Below are 21,159 nucleotides of genomic sequence, written 5' to 3'. Positions count from 1 at the left end.
TTATCAGTATCATAAAGGGACAAGATTCAGGAGACAATCATGTTTGAGTAGACCTGTTATTAAACTTCACAGTTCCACTACAGCTTAGGGATTCTCCGTGTGTTAATTTTAATTATATCTTTTAAAAATACAGGTATTGGCCTTTCAAGAGGGAGGCAAGATAGGAGTTTCAAAGAGAATGGGAATTACTGATGTACAGGGAGACTTGAATCAGCATTCACAAATTTATTAGTGCCAGGCCAACGTGAGTTATAAAATATAGATGCACTTGTTCACTAGACATTTCACAGGTTGATAACATAACATTCTGTAGTCTGCTACACACGTTAGAAAATAGTCTCTGTTTTTTCTTACTCTTTGGTCAAACGTGGGCCAAAAAACCCCACTCTTTCAATTACGCAGATTTGCTTTTTTCCCCTTGTCATGTGATTTCAAACACACTGCTGGAGGGTTGCTTTGATCAGTTCCCATCAGGTTTAACTAGAACAGTATTAGACCGTTACAATAAAGTTGCGGTTGACTTTTTACTACCTAGACAGAGTTAGGTACCTCCTGACACCAACAGGATGACTTTTTCCTCTTCTTAGCAACAAGAAAGCACAATATACCCTACTCATTGCTCAAGTGGACCTTAACAATCACTTTCAAGGGACACACCATTACTGAAGACTGAAGAGTAATATTTATCAACATTAAATAGACACTTGGTGAAATATGCATAAATATGTCTTCTTATAAACATAACACGAAATTAAATAGTTCAGGAACACAGACACCACTGAGTACAGTCCCACTGTTGTCAAAATCTGCTGTAAACACCAGCTCACACTGAAAACAGAAGCAGCTTCTAACCTGGCTCCGGGTTCACGACACAGAGACCCTGTACAGACAGAAGATTTCTCCTCAGCCCCCCGCCTCCCACCCCTCCCACTCCCCACGCAGCCCCCACAAAAGGAGAAAAGGAACCTCAACAACTATAGCAGCAACACAGATGACAGCCACAGCAGCGCCCCTCCCCCCAAAAAGAACAGTTAGCATTTGGGTCAATTCAGAAGAGAACACAAAAATCACTTTTTAGAAATGTACTAAAGAAATCAATTTGCAGCAATACTTTTCAGAGTGTAATACTTTCTTCAGAGGATTTGGGACTTGCCAACCCCACCTATTCTGGGTGAAGGTCACACAATGAACACCAGAAAGCATTGGTCACAGCAAAGTGACAAGAGGTTTAAGCCCTTTCGCATTTAAAGATGCTGAGTAGCAAAAAATCAAATCCTGTGTTCCTCTCTGGCCCTCACGAGGTCTCTTCTGCTTTGCCCCAGATAATGTTGTGCATGAAATTCAAATGTGGCACTATTATTAAATTTCAAGCAGGTAAGATAGCAAAGGTTTTGGTTGGAAACATTCAGATTTGGACCATTAAATTCAAAGCCACGGATGTGACTCATTCTTTGGGCACAGAGGGGGCCCCCATTTGATTTAGCTTTGTTGAGGGTGTCAACAAAGGTGAAAACTTACTCAGAATCTGGTCAGACCATGGTGCTCATCTGACTCGCTCGGCTGACTGTCCTACACAGATCAGCCCAGAGAGCCTGGCTGCTGTCTGCTGCCTGTTCTCCAGGAAAACAGCCCTGGTTTCCAAAACACTACTGGGTTTATTTCACTTTGACGTTGTGTTAGGATCCTAGAGAAACTTTAGTCACCAAAGTACTGAAAGCATCTATTGCCGGAGTAATTTGCCAGTTCATTAATTCCCATTATATTATATACACTACGTGTGTGTGCGTGGAATTCACACACATACACACACACACACACACATATATATATATACACATATATACTTATATATCTTTTATTTGTACGAAACTTGAACTGCACAAAACAGTACTTTGCAAGAATCAAGTCCACAAAGAGAGCTTAATGACACACCGATGAGAAGACAGGGAGCTCTACTGGGACGAGGAGGTGCTGTTTTGCAACGTATGAAAGATTTTCAGAACCATGGCTTCACTAGCCTGACATGTTCCATGTGGGATCCGATGGACACTTTGGGGATCCTTGGAGAACATGTGACAACTGGGCCAGTTAGTTATGCTCACCGGGATTCCAGAGCTAACGGGAATTAAAAGACCCAGGCAGACCAATCTGGGTGTGTAATTACTATGAAAAAATTATTTCCTTCTCTTTAAGAAAAAAACAAAGTCTATTTCAGAATAAATTCCTTCATATTCAGTAATAAGCTTACTTATTTTTGGCTGAACAGGTATTTGACTTTTGATATTAAAATGGGTTTATTTAATGGACCGGGAAACAGGCAGCTTCTTTCACGTCTGGGTGATAAAAACATGTTTATCAGTGCCAGAGACGACCCCCACCCTCGCCTTACTCCCTCCTAAGGTTTGTGGGTTGATGTGTGCGTATGGTGACGGCTATTGAACGCACCCCATTCTATAAGGCCTGCTCAGGCACCCGCTTGTGGAAAATGACCGACTGTCTCTGCTGGTACTGCTGCTTGCGTCTCTTCCTCTTGTCACACTGACACAACAGCAGCATCTTGAAAGTGTTTCTGAATGTTTTGTTGCACAGGGCATAGCACACGGGGTTCACGGTGCTGTTGATGTAGCACAGCCAGTAGCCCAGATTCCAATAGGTTTTGGGGATGCAGCTGTCACAAAAGGTGTTCACCAGAACCATGATATTGTAGGGGGTCCAGGTGATGATGAAGGCAAGCAGGATGGCGCTGAGGGTCTGGGCCGCTTTCTTCTCCTTGATGAGGGACATCCGTTTCCGCTTAGTGATCTGGCTTCTGGTCTTCAGAGCAAACCTCTTGGCCAGTGTAGCTTCCTTAAAGGATAGAGGTAGAGTGGCCGTGGTCTTCCCCACCGAGGAGTTGACATCAGAGGCCTTGGCTGTGTCCACGGCAGACTCTAACTGGATGGGAAGCTTGGAGAAGCTTTTCTGAAAGCTGCCTCCATCGTCCATGCTCTGCTGGGTCTGAAGTTTGCTGGGTTTCCTCTCCAAGCCCACTGAACCCAGCTCCTCCTCCGGCACCTGCAGGTTGTCTGATGAAGGTAGTTTGGTGGAGTTGAGGATGGTGCTGTGACCTGGGAGCTTGAGCACGATGGAGTAGATGGCTCTGGTCTCTGAGCCAATGTCCTCCTCGTCGGAGGAGGCGGAGTTCTCCAGGGAGGCAGCGGCATCATTGTTATTCCAGCTGTCACTGCTGCTGTGGTCTTGGTCCATCTGCTCGGCGCTTGGCTTCCAACTCTTGGTCGTGAACCAGAAATGGCAGCGTCCGTACTTCCTCCTGGCTGAGCGTTTCATGCTCTGCTGCTGGAGCTCATAGCTGCTGCAGCTTCGAGAACTGCCCGTGGGGTGGACAAAGTTCTCCGCTTCGGCCTCTGTTCCAGAGGCTTGCAGCCCAGCAAGTTCTTTGGTACGTTTTTCAGTTTCCTTATAGATCCTCCAGTATAAAATAGTCATGATGGTGACAGGCATATAAAAGGCAGCAATGGCCGTTCCGAAGGTTATGGTAGGCTCGCTGAGGAACTGGATGAAGCACTCCCCTGGAGGCACAGTTCTCTTCCCAACAAAGTATTGCCAGAACAAGATGGCAGGAGCCCAAAGGATGAAGGAGATGACCCAAGCCAAACCTATCATCACACCAGCTCGCTTTGTTGTTCGTTTGGCTCGGTACGTGAGCGGCCTCGTGATGGAAAAGTATCTGTCGAAGCTGATGACCAGAAGGTTCATGACGGAGGCATTGCTAGCCACGTAGTCAATGGATAGCCAGAGGTCACAGGCCAGGTTCCCCAACGCCCATCGGTTCATGATGATGTAGGTAGTAAACAGATTCATCGAAATGACCCCAATAATCAGGTCAGCACAGGCCAGACTTAAGAGGAAGTAGTTGTTGACTGTCTTCAGCTGCTTGTTGACCTTGAATGCCACTATCACCAGGATGTTGCCAATGATGGTCACCAAGGCCAGGACGCCTGTTAAGAATGCAATGAAGACCACCTGCCAGATGGTATGACCTCCTAGAGGGTCACTGGTGGTGCCATTTGGAGAGGAGAGATTCCCAGCTGCCCGAGAAATGTTGTAGCTGCCAAAATGAGTAACCGTTCCTGGGGGCAGCCCTGTATCCGAAGGGCCGTGAATCCAGGAAGAGCTGATGTTCGGAAATAAGGGTGAGGTTGTATTGTTATTGTGCAAGGTCATGGTGACTCTCTGACATAGTCTGGGGAGAAAAGAGAAAAGATGGAGTCAGGACCGTTACTGCCCTCACTGGATTTGCTTTCTGCATTGCACCCTCTAAAAGACACGGAAGACCTATCACTGGATGATATGCGTGCCCCCAAGGACTGTAGCCCGCCAGGCTCCTCTGTCCATGAGATTCTCCAGGCAAGAATACTGGAGTGGGTTGCCATTTCCTTCTCTAGGGGATCTTCTCGACCCAGGGATGAAACCTGGGTCTCCTACACTGCAGGCGGAGTCTATATTCTGAGCCACCAGGGGAGCCCTATTAATATGAACCTGAGACGGACCTGCACATCAGGTTCATTCTCTCATTTTAAAGATCATGAGTTGTCAAGTTTATTTCGATAAAAGTAAATAAATTAAATCAAGGTGAGGAGCACAGGGCAGGCACAGATCGATTTGTTCGAGGTAGCACAATTAGCTGGTGGCATGCACTGAGCTTTGTGTTTTTTTCCTCCACATTTTCCACATTTCTACAGACCACAAATACTTCCACACAATGGCGCTATCAAAAAACCCTTTCTTCCTTCTCATGTTTTGAAAAGTAGGGGAAATATTATAGATGCAATTATGATATTCAGCACTGCTTTATTCTCATGCTACATGAGAAGTTGATCTTACTCATTTGCATTTTATCCACCTGGGCATTTACCTATCCCAGGCTTTAGACACTGCACCTCTAAGGGAATTCCAGCCATGTAAGCCTCAGTGGAATAAGCAACAGCAGCAAGGGGGGAAGTAAGCATATAATCACATCACTTTATAGTTTCTCTTTGACACACAGTAAGAAAAAGGAATGTACTGGTTCTTTGTAACAGTTGGGAACAGTATACAAGGCAGCTATCTTTTGCTTGATAATATGCAGAACCCTGACGAGACTGTTCTGAACTGAACAGTCTGAACCGAACCAGTTCTGAATATTTCTAGTAGTTAGATACGTTATCTCTAGTTATGAAAAAGCATTTAGTACCATATGCAATAAATAGTTGCAAAACTAAAATTAGTTCTTTGAAAAACAATTTTTTTTTTAAATTTGGCAGCACTGGGTCTTAGTTTCAGCAAATGTGATCTTTTTCAGCTGTGGCATGCAGAATCTTTTTTAAAGTTGTGACTTGTGGGATCTAGTTCCCTGATCAGGGATCCAACCTGGAGCCCTGGCATTGCAAGCAGAGTCTTAACCACTGGACCACACAGGAAGTCCCAGTTCTTTTTTATTTTTTAATTTTATATTATAGTTGATTTACAATGTTGTGTTACTTTCTGGTGTATAGCAAAGTGATTCAGTTATGCATACACATATATTCATTCTTTTTCAGATTCTTTTCACATAGAGGTTATTATAGAATATGACTAGAGTTCCTTGTTTGATATACAATAGGTCCTTGTTGATTGTTTATTTTATATATAGTAGTACATATATTGGAGAAGGCGATGGCAACCCACTCCAATACTCTTGCCTGGAAAATCCCATGGATGGAGGAGCCTGTGGGCTGCAGTCCATGGGATCGTGAAGAGTTGGAAATGACTGAGCAGCTTCACTTTCACTTTTCACTTTCATGCATTGGAGAAGGAAATGGCAACCCACTCCAGTGTTCTTGCCTGGAGAATCCCAAGGACGGGGGAACCTGGTGGGCTGCCGTCTATGGGGTCGCACAGAGTCGGACACGACTGAAGCGACTTAGCAGCAGCAGCAGCAGTACATATATGTTAATCTCAAACTCCTAATTTATCCCTCCCCCACCCACATTTCCACTTTGGAAACCATAAATTTGTTTTCAAAATCTGTAAGTCTGTTTCTGTTTTGTAAATACATTTATTTGTATCACTTTTTTTTTTTTTTTTTTTTGCAATTGGTTCTGTCAATCAGTTGTTACCAAAATAAATAAATGACCAAGAATGGTTATAACGAATACATCTCTAGTAAGACCCTCTGTACTGTCAGGGAGAGCCTTAGGTTGAGACCTGCTTCAACCTCTTAGAACCCCCAGGCTTGTACTTTCACATCACAGCTGACTCTGGGATTCTCATACCACCAATCTTTGTGGACTTTATTCAGTGAATCATTCCTCAGTGAGTGTCATACCACAAATACAACATATGAGAATCACAACAAGAATCTATTGAGACCGTGGTCTACCATGTTGCGGCTCTTGGTTAAAAGTGTTCACTGTAAATGTTTACAGTACAAATATGTTGACACGTGCACATGGTAAGAGTCCAAATTAAGCCTTTAGATACTGCAGGTAGGGGCAGCTCTCAAAGGAGTGCTGTGAGGTTCATAGCATGCCTTATGGAAACAGCTTAAGGAGTAGCAGGAAGATTCTGGAGTCCCAAAGGCATAGATTCAAAGCTTAGTTCAAAAACTTCCTGAGGGTGAAATCTTGGGTATTATTTAACCTCTTTGAGTCCCAGTTTCCTCACTGAGAAATAAGAATGAAACATTTTGTATAATGGAATAAATTCAACCTAGAATCCAGTGGTAACTGGTCAGGAAAGTTTCTCTCTCATCAAAGTTCACTTAAAAGTCTACATTCAGAAAACTAAGATCATGGCATCCAGTCCCATCACTTCATGGCAAATAGATGGGGAAACAGTGGAAACAGTGATCGACTTCATTTTTCTGGGCTCCAAAATCACTGCAGATGGTGACTGCAGCCATGAAATTAAAAGATGCTTGCTCTGTTATGACCAACCTAGACAGCTTATTAAAAAGCAGAGACATTACTTTGGCAATAAAGGTCTGTCTAGTCAAAGCTATGGTTTTTCCAGTAGTGATTGTATGGATGTGAGAGTTGGACTATAAAGAAAGCTGAACGCCAAAGAATTGATGCTTTTGAACTATGGTGTTGGAGAAGACTCTTGAGAGTCCCTTGGACTGGAAGGAGATCAAACCAGTCCATCCTAAAGGAAATCAGTCTTGAATATTCATCGGAAGGACTGATGCTAAAGCTGAAACTCCAATACTTTGGCCACCTAATGCGAAGAACTGACTCATTGGAAAAGACACTGATGCTGGGAAAGGTTAAAGGCAAGAGGAGAAGGGGACAACAGAGGATGAGATGGTTGGATGGCATCACTGACTCAATGGACATGAGTTTGAGTAAACTCTGAGAGCTGGTGATGGGCAGGGAGGCCTGGTGTGCTGCAGTCCATGGGGTCACAAAGAGTTGAACACAACTGAGCGACTGAACTGAACTGAACTGAAAGTACTTAGACCAGAGCTTGCTTATAATACATGCTGCATTAGTGCAGTATCTGCCATTTTATTTTCCTTTTATTCTTTACTGAACAGTGAATTTACTTTGCTTTGGTGGTCAAAGAGCTCAACTTGATGCAATAATAAATGATAGAAGGAAATACTTATTACATAATACTTCCTACATGGTACACATTTTGCAAATTGTCATAAGCACTATCTTATTTAATTTTTAAAATAATATCATTTTTAACAGGAATTTGAGACCCAGATGGTTAAGTAATTTGTCTAAGAATCAAGCTAACGAGTAAAGGTAAAGGGACAGAGATTCATCCCCAGGTAATCCAAGCCTATTGCCTCTTTGTTTAACTGTAGTATTCCTCTGCCTCACCATCAGGTCATCCACACAACTGTGCTGGGCTTAGGTACTCAGTCGTGTCTGACTCTTTGTGACCCCATGGGCTGTAGCCCCCCAGGCTCCTAACTTGTCCCTCCTAACTGGGTACAATTCATTATATACCTCTTTAAAGTCTAATTGAAGAATATTTAAAGTGACTATATGTGGTATATATGTATCATGTATACGCATATGTGATTGGACATATGTAAGCACACACACCTTTGCATTCATAAATACATTTAGATACATTCACTTCAGCACCATTTGCAATAGTAGAATATTGTAACTAGTCTAAATATAATGTATTATTATATTATAGAGAAAGTGAAAGTGAAGTTGCTCAGTCATGTCTGACTCTTTGCTACCCCATGAACTGTAGTCTACCAGGGCATTCTATCCTTGGGATTTTCCAGGCAAGAATACTGGAGTGGGTTGCCTAGTTTAAAAACTGTATAATCCATCACTATTTTCCCATAGATGAAATCTACATTGCACTAATTCCCAATGACAGGTAATTGCTGCGTTTTTTTTTTTTTCCTTTATTTCCTTTTACTTTTCTGGGTTTTATTAGGTGCTGTCAGCTCATCTATATCTCCCAGCTCCCTCTCAAAGGGATGTCCGTATTTAGGAAGGGCTACATGTTGTTTGGGGTACTCAACAGCATTTACGATTTCTTCCAAGGTACATAGGGATTTCCTGGTAGCTCAGCTGGTAAAGAATCTGCCTGCAATGCGGGAGACCTGGGTTCGATCCCTGGGTTGGGAAGATCCCCTGGAGAAGGGAACAGCTACCCACTCCAGTATTCTGGCCTGGAGAATTCCATGGACTGTATAGTCCATGGGGTCACAAAGAGTCAGACACGACTGAGCGACTTCTGCTTTCACTTTCCAAGGTACATATATGGAAAGTCAATATGCTCTCCCTTCTCCATGCAGATCCCAGTTTGGCATAGTTCTAAAGGTGTTTGCCTTGGTACCTCCTCCACCGCACCTACAGCTACATATATGAGATCAGCCTTGTCTTTAGTGAGACACCTTTGCTCAATGACCTGCCTCGGCAATTAGTGACCACTCTTCTATTAGGGGGCTGAGGATGCCTCTCCAAAGTGCTCCACTATGTTTGTTCAGATAAGGATTATTTTCATTCTATCACTCTTACACATTTCTCTTTTTCAGACACCATACCTTGCTCATTTTTTATATACAGACAACCCCCAGATATTTGACTTTATAATGGTATAAAAGTGATATGCATTTCAGCAGAAATCATACTTTGAATTTTGATGTCTTCTCCAGGTAAGTGATATGAGTTATGGGATTTTCTCATGATGCTAGGCAGTGGTGGAGAGCCACAGGTCTGTCAGCCGCATGATCAAGAGGGTAAACAACGGACACACTAACAACCATTCTGTACCCAGGCAACCATTCTGCTTTTCACTTTCAGTACAGTATTCAGCAAGTAATATGAACCATTCAACTTCATTATAAAATAAACTTTGCATGAGATGCTTTTGTCCAACTATAGGCTCATGTGAGTGAGTGTCCTAAGTAGGTTAGGCTGCTGCTGCTGCTGCTAAGTCGCTTCAGTCGTGTCTGACTCTGTGCGACCCAATGGATGGCAGCCCACCAGGCTCCCTCATCCCTGGAATTCTCCAGGCAAGAACACTGGAGTGGGTTGCCATTTCCTTCTCCAATGCATGAAAGTGAAAAGTGAAAGTGAAGTCGCTCAGTTGTGTACGACTCTTTTCGACCCCATGGATTGCAGCCTACCAGGCTCCTCTGTCCATGGGATTCTCCAGGCAAGAGTACTTGAGTGGGGTGCCATTGCCTTCTCTGAGGTTAGGCTAAGGTATATGTTAGGTAGGTTATGTGTATTACATGCATTTTCAACTTAACAACATTTTCAACTTACAATGGGTTCATCAGGAGTATCCCTATCATAAGTTGACGAAGATCTGTGCTCTCTGAACAGCTTTTATATTTCCACCACCTTTCACTCCACAGCTTCCTGGACACAGCAGCTAAGCCCCCTTGTCAGGGCTTCCCTGGTGGCTCAGTGGTTAAGAATCCGCCTGCCAATGCAGGAGATACGGCTTCGATCCCTGGTCTGGGAAGATCCCACATGCACAGAGCAACTAAGCCTGGGCACCACAATTACTGAGCCTGTTCTCTAGAGCCCGGGAGCTGCGACTACTGAGGCCACATGCTACAGCTACTGAAGCCCTCACTCCACAGCGAGAAACCGCTGCAATGAGAAGCCTGTGTGCCACAATGAAGAGTTTCAGCCCCTGCTAGCCACAACTAGAGAAAAGCCAGTGCAGCAACAGAGACCCCACTCAGCCAAAAATACGTGAGTAAATAAATAAATCAGTTGTGTTCAGCTGATTTTACATTCCTTGCTTCATCTTACTCCCACCTCACTCCAGTCACTGATGTGCTCTGAATCTCATGTAACTTTCTTCAGCACCTTTTAAAGTGCCTTAAATACTAAGTTTCCACTCCCATGTCATATGGAATTGATCACATCCTGCAGAACTATTTTCATCACTTATGCCATGCTGATATTATTATAAATAAATACCGTGGCTAATAATCCCAGTGCTTTATATAAAAAGATAATATATCAGTCTTCTTTCTTTTTCTTTTTTTGCTTTTTATCAAGACCATGCAATGGATGTCTATTATTTGTCTTTCCTTCAGTCCTTCTTTAGGAAGTGGCCTGTCATCTACAGAACATATTTCTGGATGGGCATCAATCACATGGTTCTGATTCCATAACCTTAGTTATGGGCCTGAAGAACATGCAAACAGGAGCAGTAAGAATAAATTTGGGGAGTTGATAGGGATGCTGGCAAGAAAGAGGGTAATTCTCTGTTCCTTGGGATTCCTGGGTGCTGCTATTTATACCCACATGGAAAATTGGTGAAGCACCTAAGCACAGAGGAAAGATATGTGGGAAGGAGAGAGACGGGAAGGAACGTGAGGGAGCAGAGATGGTCTGATCATGATGACCTTCCAAACCTGGAGCAAGCCATTCCTGAAGTCAACCCCACCACTTTGAATTTGGCAGTGATATAAGCTAACCACTTCCTTTGCTGTCTGGTCTGCCTGAGAAAGGCTATTGTTAGCTGCCCCTGAAAGGGTCCTTATTAACATAACAGCCATGTGCAGCATCAACACTTTTCACTGGACCACCACTAGCTTTAGGTCATTAAGATCAGCGCTACTGAATTCAATAAGTCAAGACTCTGCCTTCCATGGACTCACACTTCAGATGAGAACAAGGACATGGATAAAATCATTTTCAAAAGCTCATAATTTTTAGGCAATGTCAAATTGCTCCCTGGAAGTAACACATTATGTTTACATTCAATATCAACTCATTTTACTCATCTGATATAATGGTAAAGAATATAAGTAGGAATTTTGGAAATCAGCCAGAGACCAATTCTCTCTTTCATTTCATTTCTGTGAATTGTCAGGAGCACCACAAGCTATATACTATTCCAGTCCAATTATGCTTTGTTGGAATATGGAATATAAAAGAAACAAGAATTGAGGAAAGACACCTACAGTTTGGACCAGCTATCTATAATGTGTTCGTTAAATACCTGCCTTCGTGCCTACATTAGGGGCTTTTTGACTCATCATTAGAAAGCCTGTGAATCATGAACTGTTAAGTGATCTTTGATCTGAATTCTTTGGCATACTTACCAGTGGTAATTGTTCTTTTTATAATTCAACATTAATTCAATATCTAATATCACTTAAAATTTCAGATACCGCGTGTACTAGAACTATGCCTGAAAAAACAATGTGCATACCTTAATTGAAAAATAATGCTATTGGAAAAATGACTCAGATAGACTTACTGATGCATGGTTGCTACAAACTTTCAATTTATAAAAAAATGAAGTATCTATGAAGAGGAGTAAAGCTAAGTGCAATAAAACAAGATACACACCTCTTCCGGCCTAAATGGAGACTAATGTAGCCAGAAAAGCTCAGAAAGCTCAGAAATAAATCCATGTATATATGGTCATTTGATCTTTAAATACTCTTAGTAAAGACAGAGCTTTAGAGATAAGGTCTACTGAGCTGCAGACACATCGATCTTTGAGCATTAAGGGACGGTATAGTGGCCTAAACATTAGACAAATGAGAAAGATCTTCTCCCAACCTTCACTCAGGTCCCTGTACCTGAGACATTTTCCATGATCTCTCTGGATTCCGTGTCACCGTTCCAGATTCACCCACTAAAAGGGATCCTTCTGCTCTGGGAGGATGTCTTACTGGTGTACGGTTTGACATCAGAAAAACCTGATCAAAAGTTCATAAGGAGTATAATAAAAATATTAATAAAAGTCCTTATTCGATATGACAGGCACTTCCCTTTCTTCCTGTATAGCTATCATTTTATAAGTAACATGTGACTTTCTAAGAAGCAGGGTTCTAGGTGAGACTCAAATGAAACAATGATAAACCCGGACTTAACGTCTTCGGTTTAAGGTGCTTTTTCTGAGAAGAGATGATCACTTCTATGCTCCACACTCTCTTCCTCATCCTGACTCAACAGCTTATATGCTGTATAGGTAGTAAATTTTGAGTCAAGAGAGTTCAGAGCTGACTCTCACTGAAGTGACTTATGTCAGAGAGGAGGCGAGCTAAGGGAACTTTGCTTTTGAATGCTCAAGAATAAACAGATGTTGGGACCAGAGATGCCTGTAAGCCTGCTGCTTTAATACTTTATAAGTGGTCCCAGGCAGGAATTCTAGGAGCGCAGCCTGCATAAGGGCAAAGAGGTTCATCCAGTAGGAGCGGAAGTGGGCAGGGGGCAGGCTCTAGGTCCCCTCTGGGATCTATAGCAGGTTCCTGCCCTGTTCAGGTGGGAGCTGGTAACTGGGGTCCTGGGACATTTAGAGCTTTGCTATTGAAGTGGTCCAGGGCCCAGACCCCAGGCAAAGGAGTGCAAAACAACATAATCTGCCCGTGGGTGAGATCAGCACCATTGAGAGCCCTCCTGGATTCTGGGTGGAGGACAGTTCTTTCATATGGGTTAGTTACAACTGTCCATACAGGATGGTTCTTGATTTCATCTCTGAGTGTATATTTTCCTAGATCGTTTTCACTACATCCTGTCTAGGAGCACAAGCAGAATGGATTCACTTAGTTTTTTTAAAAGTCAGGAGTTATTAAGTGGGCCAGCATGAGAATAAACAAGAAAATAAATAGAATTAAATAGGATATACCAGAGCATGAACCACATAATGACCTAAGTATTGTTTCACAGAAGTTCTGTTTAGCATGTGCCCACACACACACACACACAAACATGTATTCAATACACAGTCATGATGTGAAATGTGTTATATTTGAAAACCACTGCAGTGGATAATTTGACATCTTTTATTTAAATTTAAAATAAGACTGAAAGAGAAAACATCAAAGAACAATTTGAGAGTACTAAGTTTAGGGGAAAGTGAAGAACAATTGTAAGAAATTTCCTCCCTTCCCCCTAGTTGTGGAATAAAAAATATTCGGGGTTAAACATCTGTAAAATATACAGATGACTTTTAAAAATTAAAACAAAAACACATGTTTAAATATCTAATATGAAAACACATATGAAAGTTCTTAGAGAACCCTAAAAGGCCAATATAAATCTGAAGACTTTTTAAATAATGGATTCCAAGGAGACAAACTTTATTTTCTCCAACCATTCTGGCAGCTCATTCTGAAAAAAAGACTGAGGCTTCTCAATTTTTAAACCTCCTGAACTCAGAAAAAAATGTGTAACTTAATTTTTAATATAAGTCTGAATGAGTTCGACTATTATTATTGTTTTAATCATGACCGGAGGAAACCAAAAATATCTTTGCAATTCACAAACATGCTTTTCTTTAAGACCAAATATTTAGTGCTTCTTCCATATTTGGAATCCAGTACACATCATGTTGCAGGGATTGTTTTGAGTGTCTCTTGGACTGCTTTCTTTGCTAAGAGCGTGTCTCTGTTTTCTGTCACAATTACCACAGCATTCAACAATTGAAATGACTTTTCCCAAAGCGAACTTGGTCGCACACAGGAAATGCCATCGCTGACCACTAGGTGGCAGAGCTGACTCGGAGAACAACCACTCCTGCAGGCGCCAAAGCGCCGCCTGTTTCCCCAGGCTGGTGACAGGGAAACTTCAGCTTAGTTCAGTCACGCAGTCCGTGGAGGATATCAAACAGGATCAACACACGCTCGGCAATCAAACATGTCTTTAAAGGGCATCCAACCTTTTCAGACGCGCACAGTCAGAATCAAACTCTGTGAACTTAGCTCGTGTGATTCATTTCAAGCCGCAGGGAGGACAGATGAGCCCTAATATGGTGCAGTCGCTCCTGGTGCAAACAGAACATCTCAGAAGCCAAAACTGGAACAGAATTTCATTTTAAAAGGACAAAGCTTGTTTTCAAAAAGTGGATGCATCGTGCTGCTTCCCTCGGTTGCCGCCTTTCATAGGTTTTATTCAATTCGACAACAAAAATGAAGGATGCTTGGAAAAGTTCTTGCATCAGCACTGCCTAGGCATAGCAATTGCTACTAAAATAACATGATTTTACCTCAAAAACAAAAGCTTAAGCGGGACTAGTGGTCGTCTGCCTCAGTATGCCCAAGCCTAAAATCTCTGTTGTTAGAACTTCTAGAGATATGACAAAAAATGAGAAAACATAGGTGAAGACGTTCTTTCTAAATATCTGTAAGCCCACTTTGCGCACTGGAGTCCACACACTCCTCATGTGGTCCTTTTCTGAGGGAAAAACAGGGACAGTGTACAGCTGCTGGATTTGTTTCCACTGCAAACGTTTATGACTGCAGATACGTTCAGTAGGGTTTCAACATTCTGCAAATTCATTGCTACTTATTTCAAAGACTGTGCTTCTATAATGCTATTAGAGCTAATATAATTGTAGAAATAATTCTGATTGGAAATCTTTTAGTGAAAACAGTCATTGGGGCTAAATATTTCTGACATTTTGGTTTACATTTGGAAAGGACACTTGGGAAGAAAGTGCTTTGGGCTTGATTTTGATGTCTAATGATTACTTTTTGGGCTTCTCTGGTGGTTCAGTTGGTAGAGAATCCACCTGCAATGTGGGAGACCTGGGTTCAGTCCCTGGGTTGGGAAGATCTCCTGGAGAAGGGAATGGCAACCCACTCCAGTATTCTTGCCTGGAGAATTCCATGGACAGAGGAGCCTGGCGGGCTACAGTCCATAGGGTTGCAGAGAGTTGGACACGACTGGACAGCTAAGCACACAGTCCATGATTAAACTGGAGGAGTTATGATTTTTTTTCAAGGTCCACATTTATCAGAGTTATTTACTTTTTCATCTGAACACAGACTATACATCTGATTTCCTTTTAAACGGAAGCCTGTATGCACCACCACCCCCTCATTCATCCATGTACAGAAGACTGTTTGCAAAAACGCAGAAGTAGAGGACATGGAGAAAACAGTGTAACGAGTCCTGCAACAGAGCCTTAGGGCCAGAAACAGACTGATTCTGCCACGCAGGCAAGCTGCCTGAGCACTCTGATCCTGCTTTCTCATCTATAAAATGGGGATTATCATTCTTGAGGATTGGATAGGATAGTAGAAAGCACTCAGAATAGGCAGATGGGTCCATGAAAGTTTCTCAAAAAATGGTTAAGATGAATAATTTTCTATGACTGTTTGATTTTATAGATTGGCTTTTTTCAAGGCTCACAAGAGCTGGCATTTGTTGAGCATAAAACATTTGTTGGTTGATTTCTCAAACCAGGGTGACTCTGCCCTATTTGGCAACATCTGGGGGCATTTTTTATCACAGTTTGGGGAGAACATGTTACCAGCACAAGGTGCGTAGAGGCCAGGAGATGCTGATAAACATCCTACGATGCACTGGACAAGTCCCTACAATACAGAATCATCCAGCCCAAGAGGTCAGTAGTGCAGAAGTTGAGAAACTCTAGCATAAAGAGACAACAGAGATGTAGAAAATGTTGCAACATTCCCTTTGCCAGGAAAATCTGTAAAACGTCCTGGCACTCACACACCTGGCAAACAATAAGTCTCTTCCGGAATCAGCTCACATTTACTTTCTCTGGAAATCACACTCTCCACCTCTCCCCACCAGGATGAATCTCATATTCATTTATGCAGCTTTTCCACTCTTATTTCAGATAGTCAGTGTGTCTGAGGGCTTACTGCAGGCCTCGCACTGGGGACAGAGTTCTTGTTGTCCAGGAACCACTAGGAGACACCATCAACTAAACAAAATCACTGCCACGCAGAGAGAAAGGCGAGGCTACTTTGTGAGTGTGAGGAATATGAACTCCAGGCTGCCACGCACTAAAAACAGAACACAGCCTTCTGAAGACATGGCACAGCCTATGCCAAGTCCACCGCTCAGTGGTCCTGCATGCCCTGCACATCCTGCCATCCCAGCACACAGCGATTCGACTTGTCTCCCTCGCTACACTGGAGGTTCCATCTTCTGCTACTTGACTTTTTACTCGGACATGCAGCATAATTTCTTTCCCAGAGTAGACCCAGAACTACTGCCTCCACCCAGCGTCATCTCTGAGGTTGACAACATCATTGGACAGGCGAACTAAGAACAAGAACAGAAGGGCTCAGGGGATGCGCTTGGAGAATGTGAAGGTGGTTGGAAGGAAGAGATAGACATTGTATTTGCAACAGGCTCAGGGCTCAGATGTAGAGAGTGCTGAGAAACTACTCTGGGATTCTCAAAGTGACCTTAGATATGGAGGCATCTGGCTGGGACTGACCCCAGAAAAGAGGATTTGGTGGAATCCATCTTTGTGAACTGGGAGAAGGTGAGGCTGGGAGAGAGGACCCTCCCCTGGACCACCAGGCTACTGTCCAGAGCCACGTCAGCCTCTTCTACCTCAGAGAAAGAGAGACGGGTTCCCAAGTAACCACACCCTCTCTTTCAAGGTTCATCTGGCAGTCAGCACAGTACAAACGCAGAGTTCTCTGGAAAAACAGCATCACATAATACACAATTATTGTAATCCCTCTTTGCTGCTCCAGCATGTACTCTGGACCTCACACCCTTCACACCTGTCACATACCCTGACGGCATTAGGACTCCTGCAAGGTGATAGCCTGGGTTTGAGTCCTTGCTCACTCTTTACCAGTTGTTGTGCCTCTGGTGAGTGATAAAAGCTCTGAGATCCTCAGTCTCCACATAAGAACATTAAGAATAACAATAATAGTAAATTGCAACCCACTTTAGTATTCTTGCCTGAGAAATCCCATGGACAGAGGAGCCTGGTGGGCGTTAGTCCATGGGGTCGCAAAGAATTGGGCATGGCTGAGCAATGACTTTCAGGTAATAATAGTAACTCTGCATGGCTGTGGAGCAGATTAAGTGAGAGAACAGGTGAAGCATCTGATACAACTGCCATCACTCAACAGATGTTTTGTAAGTGGGAGACCCTGCCTCTTCCACCTCATCCTCACACTCAGAACTGGGGTCCCTGGAATGTGCCAGCAAGGTGGCCTCGATGAGGTGACCACTTGGACTGGCAGCCACATGTGCCATTCCTTGTTTTTAAATATTTGAAATATTACTCTGTGTATATATGTATTTTCATTTGACTATTAAGTTATAAATCTTCAGGGACAGTACCAAAGGTTTATTTTGCTTTCCTCTTTTCTTTCCTCCTTTCTTTTTTTCAAGTTTCCAAGTCTTTCTTAGAACTTCTAGTTGTGATTAAAGTAAAATGGTTTCTCAATAGATAACATGTTTAGTGGATGGATATTTGATATGCATGGCTTTATTAATAAAATTTAATATAAAACAAATCTTATTAATATAAATATTTATATTTATTTATAAATGCTAACTTTTTCTTATAAAAGCAAATCAGGCAAGAAAAAGACATAGTGATCATGATTTCTCTCAACAACTTGAAAGCAAAAAGCCCTGAAGATCACAACAAATTCTACTGAAGAAGATGCATTGGAGGATGGGGACAAGGAGACAGAATACAAAGTGGATAAACTCTACCACTCATCAGAGTAAAAACCTAGCAAGATGGCTTTAGATACTCAGCGAAGAATGTTATGCATGGTTAAGAGATTTAAAAGCATTGTGGGAAACTAAGATAGCATTTTAGATCAACAATACTTCCCTTGTAGCTTAGTTGGTAAAGAACCTGCCTGCAATGCAGGAGACCCAGATTTGATTTCTGGGTTGGGAAGATTCCCTGGAGTAGGAAATGGCAACCCACTCCAGTATCCTTGCCTGGAGAATCCCATGAACAGAGGAGCCTGGCAGGCTACAGTCCATGGGGTCGCAAGAGTCAGACGCGACTTAGCAACTAAACCACCACCCTACTTCAATTTTAAAAAAGCATTGGGGGAAGAATAGGAAACTAGGGAAATGAAAGCAAGACATCACAATTTTAATTTCTTTTGTCCTTCCAGGGACGTGCTTTCTAAGTTCTTTTTTATGACTTTGAGGAGAAGCATCATGATGACCTCAGGATGCTGCAGGTTTTGCTCTTGCTGTTTGCTTTTTGCTATTGTGATAATTTCTGTCCTTCAGGGAGCCAGGTGCTTTTCTAAGTGATGTGCATGTGCTAACTCATTGAATCCTCAGCATAATCACGTGAAAGTGAAAGTGTTAGTCATCAATCATGTCCGACGCTTTGCAACCCCATAGACTTTAGCCTGCCAGCTCCTCTGTCCATGGAATTCTCCAGGCAAGAATACTGGAGTCAGTAGCCATTCCCTTCTCCAGGGGATCTTCCTGACCCAGGGATCAAACTGAGTCTCCTGCACTGCGGGGAAATTCTTTACCATCTGAGCCACCAGGGAAGCCCCATAATCATGTGAGGTGGAGACTACTGGGCTTTCCACTTGAAGCTGAAGAAACTGATACAACAAGTGGTTGAAAAACCTGCCCCGGGTTCACACAGCTACTACGATGCAGGTGTGCTGGCTTCTGCCCCTAACCTGTACTCTAGTAGTGGACTCCTCATGAACAAGCAGTATTTCCACATAATACCTAAGTGTATAAAGCAGAAATTCAGTCCTCTTGCCCTTGCCTCTTTCATTCTCATGCCCTTGAGGTAACCAGCGGTAACAGTTTACTTAGTAAGTAAATATTTGTTAGATAAATGGATATGTCCTTCCCAAATGTGCTCTTTTACAAAATTACACATGTGTATTTTTAAGCACTCACTATGCACCAGGCACTGATCTCTCTGTTTACACACATTAAAACTTTATCTGCACAACAAGCCTGTGAGTTAAGTGTCTTTTACTTAATGTCCCGATGAGACAACGGAGGCACAGAAAAGTTAAGCGACTGAATCAGGTCACACAGCTCCTCAGCAGCAGAGTTAAAGATGTGAAGCAAGGCAATCTGACCCCAAATTTTACTCCCAAACAATGTATATTATGTTCCCTAGCTTGCAACAAACTGAAAAACCTAATGAGGGACTGTTGCAGATTCATCTATTGGCACATCACGCTTTTTGGCTCAAATAGAATTTTCAGGGCAGGAAAGTGCATGAGATGCTGTGTCTGCTGAAGATTCTTTTAAGTGAAATAGTGTAGAGTCTTAGTGAAGCCAATACAAATCCCTAAGATACTCTAAAAAATAAAATAGTAAGTATCTGACTCATTTCCCCCTGACAAGCTCTACTGTAATTTTATAAGGCCTTAAAAGGGCAAGCCTCAGTTTACCAGTGTTTAAAAGACCTATCCATTGACTATGTAGCCCCCATCACAAAATTGTGTATAAAATCAAACAAATGAATAAATATGAAAGTACTCTGATAAAGTACATGATGGATTCGGAGCTTAAAACATTCTTAAAACACTAAACTCCGAGGGCATGTTCAGTTTCTGATTAAAATATAAAATGGAAATGAAATTATTGAAATATGATATATAAATATGAAAAATAGACTATTTTGTTGAAAGTACTAGCTATTTCTTAAAATAAAACAATAAGAACAGAAACTGTGAGAATTGAAATAAAATAATAATAAAATGTATACTTTGGCACAGCCTGTATAATTAAATATTGGAAAACAATGATCTCTTGTTTTGAATTTCCTGAACCCAAATAGAAACTAAAGCTCACATCACTATTAATTCTGGCTCCACGGGATGAAAAACAAAGAGGCCAAGGAAGAAAGTTGAGCTAGTCCAGCAAAATGGTGTGAATCTGCGAATCCTTACTCTAAAATGCAAGAGGAACATGAATTAAAAATTAAACCCTAAAGTGTGAAATCAGTAAAATGAAAAGATTTATTCAAGCAGAAAAGAAGAAATTATACTGGAGATTATGAATAAAAACAAACAAAAAATAACTTCAGGTTGAATATTGTGGTTTTGTGCCTGGAATTTCTTTCAGAAGGAATTTGCTCTTCCTCTGAGTGATACACTGGCTGCCCGGGTCTGGCCTGAGGATCTTGACATGAGAATACCTTGCCCTGATGAGTTCAAAAGTATCATGTCTCACCACCTGCCTCTAAGCTCCCAGAGGTTAAGAAATGGGGCTCATATGCATATACAATCCAGCCAATGGATTATTTGGAGCCAGATACACCTGAAGGCAAGCTGTCCATGCACACCCAAGTTACCTGGGCAGGTGACTTCACCCTTTGAGGTGAGGCTTGTGTTTCTCTTTCCTGGGATAATATAAGAAAAGTCTTGGCTTCCCAGGTGGCACTGATGGTAGAGAACCCGCCTGCCAATGCAGGAGTCTTAAGAGATGTGGGTTTGATCCTTGGGTTGGGAAGATCCCTTAAGAAGGAAATGGCAACCTGCTTTAGTACTCTTGCCTGGAAAATTTCATAGACAGAGGAACCTGGTGGGCTACAGTCCATGGGGTTGCAAAGAGTCAGGCATGACTGAGCTCTCTCTCTCTCTCTCTCTCTCTCACACACACACACACATATATAATTCAGTAGTTCAGATATGAAGTGTCCAACTGTAGTAAATATTATTATAAGCTCTATCTTACTGTTGATAACATGTATCAAACAGCTCATAGAATTAATATGTAACAATTGGGTGACCATAATTCACCAAAGGAATTCTTTTAGCAATTGCTAACCCCAGATTCAAATGATTTTAAGGTCTTCAAGATCTAAGTGACCTAGCATGGAGTACCACATTCATATTGGGGATTGCACCGCATATTGCAAAGAGCTAGGCATACTGCTGAACTGATATATTTCAGGGTCTACAACATGGCCAGTGATAAAACCAATTCTATAATAACC

At 42.2% G+C, this 21,159-nt stretch overlaps 1 protein-coding gene across 7 annotated transcripts in view; it reads right to left on the bottom strand.

Annotated features, from left to right (window-relative positions):
- Positions 1 to 210: 210 nt before the first annotated feature.
- Positions 211 to 21,159, bottom strand: part of CHRM3 (cholinergic receptor muscarinic 3) — a 559,389-nt gene continuing 538,440 nt past the window's right edge. For all 7 annotated transcript variants that reach the window (XM_061404943.1, XM_061404948.1, XM_061404947.1 and 4 more), the window contains one exon: positions 211 to 4,243. In XM_061404943.1, coding sequence (XP_061260927.1) covers positions 2,452 to 4,243 — 1,792 coding nt within the window. In that variant the 3' untranslated portion in view covers positions 211 to 2,451. The remainder of the gene's footprint in view (positions 4,244 to 21,159) is intronic.

This window comes from Bos javanicus, chromosome 28, assembly GCF_032452875.1.
Source record: "Bos javanicus breed banteng chromosome 28, ARS-OSU_banteng_1.0, whole genome shotgun sequence".
NCBI lineage: Eukaryota > Metazoa > Chordata > Mammalia > Artiodactyla > Bovidae > Bos > Bos javanicus.
Note: the sequence above shows the minus strand (reverse complement) of the source record. Positions and strands in the feature narration are given on the sequence as shown.